Raw genomic sequence first — 4,888 nt, forward strand, 5'->3', positions numbered from 1 at the left:
TCAATCGCTGTATGCTCAGTGTTGTATTTTTGTAATTAAGTATTGCCTGCTTAAATTATGGGCATCACTTGGGGTGCACCCAACTATTGTGGTTGGCCATAGTTTGGGAGAGTTTGCTGCAGCGACTGCCGCGTCACTTATCACAGTTGAGGATGCGCTAAGGATCGTTGGAGCACGGTGCAAGCTAGTTGAAACTCTTCCTGGTGGAAAAATGGTGGCTGTTAGCGCTGACAGCGACACATGTCTAGGGCTAATTTCTGGATTTTTGAAAACACTACCTTCCAGAAATACGGACTGGCTTGATATTGCAGCATACAACTCAAAAGATAACAAACTACCTTGTCCGGGCCATCTCTCGTTGTTGATGAATTCGCCAAATTTTGTCAAGACAATGGAGTGAAAGCTACAATATTAAATGCTTCCCATCCATTTCACTCGAGAGCTTTGGATCCTTTGATAAATAAATTTGAAGATATTCTAAAGACCATCAGACAAGAGGCCATGACAGGAAATTGTAAATTCATTTCATCCGTGGATGGTACTCATAAACCAACTTTAACCCCAGGATATTGGATTTCTAATTCGAGAAACCCTGTTCAATTTATGCAAGCCACAAAAGCTATCGAAGATCATATCCGGGAGGATGTCTCTGGTCGACCGTACATCTTCCTCGAAGTCGGTCCACATCCGATCCTTTCAGGCTTACTTCATTCAAACTTGTCGTTTGCTCCTCAATGTATCAGGTCCATGAGGAGAGGTGGTGAAGAGCTGGAAGTGTTCCTACAAGCTCTTGGTGACTTGTTTGTTCGAGGCATTTCAGTCGACTTTGCAAAGTTTCATGAAATTCACAACACCAAGAAAGTTTCCCTCCCATTCTATCCTTTCCAGAGGAAGTCCTTTTGGTTCCCTTTCAAATCTGAAGCTGATTATTCCTCGGCTGCAATGAAGGACATGTTGCACCCTCTTGTAGGTAGACTGTTAGCACAACCTCAGACTTCGGAAATGAATGTAAAGAGATACGAAAATATTATATCGGTTGAGTCCAACGAATGGATAGGGGATCATCGTATCGGTCAGTTTACAATAATTCCAGCCGCGGGGTTTCTAGAGATGACTTTGGCGTCGCGTTACCTAGCACTAGACAGCGACAGGCGAAATTTGGACCATTTCACAATTGAAAACTTTAGTGTCGTCAACCCCGGCCTTGTTACAGCAAAGGCAACAACTTATCACACCGTCTTGGAGGGCAATCTGGTTAAAATTTTCAGCCTTGTTGGTACGGATATATGGATACAACATTCTGAAGGCACAATTTCCGAATCTTGGTCGCAGAATTTAAATGGTGCGAAGGATCTCTTTCCACGATCTGAAAACAACGATACACCGTCAGCAGTCTCAATGGAGGAGCAATATAAAAGCTTTGACACAGAAGGATATCATCTTGGACCAGCCTTTATAAGCATTACGACTCGATGGGCTGATGAGAAATTAAACGAGTATGCAGAGTGCAAACTTGACCAAATTCATGTCGGTAATTCGATAACAAAGAAACTTGTTTCCTTAGTTGATTCACTCACTCACTTAGTTGATTGCTAAGTAAGTTTTTAATTTTTCAGATGGGAAATTCATAGTGTATCCAATAGTGTTAGACAGTATGTTGCAGTTTGCTATAATGTGCGTGAGAAACAAATCATCCTTCGAGGGTACAATTTTACTTCCTGTCGCAATTCGACGTCTAACTGTTTACAATATGAAACACATTAACGAACAAACTGATTCGCCTTTACAATTCTACCTTAAAAGATGTCATGAAACTCAAGCAATACATTTATACAATTCAACCGGCAAAGCGTTAGCGTCAATGGAAGGAATTGACCTTCTTCCAACAAGATTGACCAGTTTAGACGAAAAACTAAATTCTCGCCTTAATCGGATAAGACGGTGCCCATTATTTGAATTGGGGTGGCGTAAAGATTCGATTGTAACAACAGTCTCAAGGCCAATTGCGTTAGTTGAAAAACAAAGAAAGTGGCTGGTTTTCGGAATGCACGACACCTTCACAAAAGACTTGCTCCGATAGCTCAGCTTATTTGGAGCAACTGTTACATTAGTTGCAATGGGACCAGAGAATAGAATGTCAACCGAATATATTGAAACGATGGGTGACAACAAAGAGGCGTTTATGAATATTTTATCACATTTTCCTGTAACCGAGGGGATAGTCTTTGCGTGGGGACTGAAATCTGTGCTAGAGCATTCAATAATTGAAAAATGGTTTTACCTACTTCAAGCAATCGCTTTATCGTCGACGAATTTATCAAAATTGCTGCTCCTAACAGAAGGGATGCAATTTGTCTCGATTGATGCTGAAAACTCAAAGAAAAAACCAATCGCCAGTTTGCTTGTAGGAATGTTCCGTTCATTCAAATCCGAGAATACTACACTAGCTTGCAAATTGATTGATCTAGATTGCTTAAATCACGAGAACATTGAAAATGTTATTCGCGAAATATCTGAAAACCCAACCGCAGAAAGTGGCGGTAATATTATTTGCTACAGAGGAGCAGTTCGGCTAACCCAACAATTGATGAAGCTAAAACCTTCTCACCTTCTTGAGCTACCACAAACGCCAACATTTCGCCTACAGCTTCCCAGTTCGAAGCAGATTTCAGATCTAAAGTTTATAGGCGTGAATCCGGCTGATGATTTGAGGAATACCGAAATAGAAATCAAAGTTAAAGCTTATTCGTTGAACTTTCGTGATGTCTTCGCAGTACTAAAACCATCACAAACCTTTGACAAAATCGATATTATTGGAGCCGACTTTTCGGGAGTAATTAGCCGAGCTGGAAATGCCGCATATAAGTACCAAGTTGGGGATAAGGTGTTTGGATATCATAACCAAAACGTGGCGCTATCTTCGCATATTATCACCACTGAAAAAGTAAGCACCCCATGTTTAACAATATGTCACAATTCGTAATCCTTTGGTGAAACCCGGTCGGCATTAAAATTACTACAGATGGTGTCGAAGCCAAAGTTCTTAACCCATGAAGAAGCGTCGACCTTACCAACTGTTGGCTTGACCGTATATCTATGCCTTCACATTGTGGCTAAGATGAAGAAAGGCGATACAATCCTAATCCATGCAGCTTCAGGAGGGGTTGGATTAGCAGCTGTACAATTTGCGAATGTAATTGGAGCCAATGTCATAGCTACTGCGGGAAGTGCGAGAAAACGAGCGTACCTGAAGCACATCATTGGAATAAAGCATGTATTCAACTCGAGGAACTTGTCATTCGAATCTGACGTAAAAGCTGCAACCAGTGGAGCTGGGGTCGATGTCGTTCTTAACTCGTTAACAGGGCCGGGGGGAAGGTACACTTGGTGGAAGCAATAAATATCTAAGCTTACAGTTTTTAAATCATTTTTTAGATTTGTCGAAATGAGTAAAATCAACGTTTGGACAGAAGAAGACTGTTTATCACTTCGACCGGATGTCAAATATTCCATTGAGGATTTTACTTGGTCAGCCGAAAATACAACACTAATGTCCCACCTAGGAACCATAGCAACGGAAAAATTGCAGCCTTTACCATACACTCGATTCGATTCTAAGGAAATAGTGGATGGAATGCACTTCTTGGAAAAAGCTAACCATATTGGCAAAGTAGTTGTTAATATGCCTGACAAAGAAAACACACTATTTAGTGACCGGCGAAGTTATCTCATAACTGGAGGATGTGGCGGAATTGGGTGGGAATTGATGAAATGGATGTTACTGAATGGTGCAAATCGGATTGTCCTGATGAGTAGAAATATTCCAAGCTTGGAACGTCAGACCGAGATCAGTGATCTTGAAAATCGCGGTGAGTTTAGTATAATATAGGAATAAAAAATTAATTTATTATATTACCAAATGATTTATGTAGGCTACAACATCGTTTGGAGATGTGGCGACGTAAGTAGGCTGTCTGACTGTGAATCTATATTTTCCTGGATAAAGGAGCAATTCCCCCAAGCACCACTTAGAGGGATATTCCATTGCGCTGGAGTACTCTCTGATGCCACTTTCCTCAATCAGACAAAGGAATCATTGGACAAAGTTATAAACCCAAAATTCCATGGAGGTTGGAATCTTCACGAACTTTCTAAACAGTTAAATTTGCAGTACTTTGTACTCTTTTCTTCGATTACTTCACTAATCGGAACCCCTGGGCTGGGGAATTATGCAGCCGCTAATGCATTCTTAGACGCACTCTCCCATTACCGAAACGCTTTAGGCCTTCCAGCTATTTGTTTGAACTTTGGACATTGGGCGGAAGTTGGGCTAGTTGCAGGACAACATATTTCCGGCCTTCACCCGATGTCCACGAAGCAAGCTCTGGATGCTTTAGAAATTGCTTTAAAGTCAAAGTCCAATCAACTTTGCCCAATCAACTTTGCAATAGATTTTCCCAAATTGGTGCAACGAATTCCTTGGATCGAAAATTTTTTAGTAAATATTAAGGAATCAGAGGGCAACCCTCATCGCAAAACTGCAGAGTCAAAGAAAGTTAGTTTCTTCAGCTCTGAACTGTTTTGGGCTGCGATAGATGACTGCAAAGGCGAGACTGATCGTAACAGCGTCGTTCGAACACATATGGAAAAAATCTTATCTTCGGTTCTTCAGCTAGAGGATAACAATAGGATCAATCGTAAATTTTCTGAGCTGGGATTGGATTCATTAATGATGATTGAGGTCAAGAATCACACATCCACCTTGCTTGGCGAAGATGTGCAGATGAATATTAACGAGCTTTCTGGGAGCGAGGATCTTGAGGGTTTAGTTAAATACATCTCCAAGCTTGTTCAAATTAAATCCGCTCCAAATCAAGCTGGAATCTGA

At 41.1% G+C, this 4,888-nt stretch overlaps 1 protein-coding gene across 1 annotated transcript; it reads left to right on the forward strand.

The window, feature by feature from the left end:
* The first annotated feature begins 501 nt into the window (after nt 1-501).
* Nucleotides 502-4,888, forward strand: LOC110860934 (phenolphthiocerol synthesis polyketide synthase type I Pks15/1). The gene is made up of 6 exons (XM_035860733.1): nt 502-1,531; nt 1,617-1,981; nt 2,081-2,944; nt 3,023-3,378; nt 3,436-3,869; nt 3,933-4,888. The coding sequence occupies exons 1-6, from the start codon at nt 502-504 to the stop codon at nt 4,886-4,888; spliced, it is 4,005 nt and encodes a 1,334-aa protein (XP_035716626.1).

The sequence above is a fragment of the Folsomia candida genome, unplaced genomic scaffold, assembly GCF_002217175.1.
Source record: "Folsomia candida strain VU population unplaced genomic scaffold, ASM221717v1 Fcan01_Sc036, whole genome shotgun sequence".
NCBI classification, from domain to species: domain Eukaryota; kingdom Metazoa; phylum Arthropoda; class Collembola; order Entomobryomorpha; family Isotomidae; genus Folsomia; species Folsomia candida.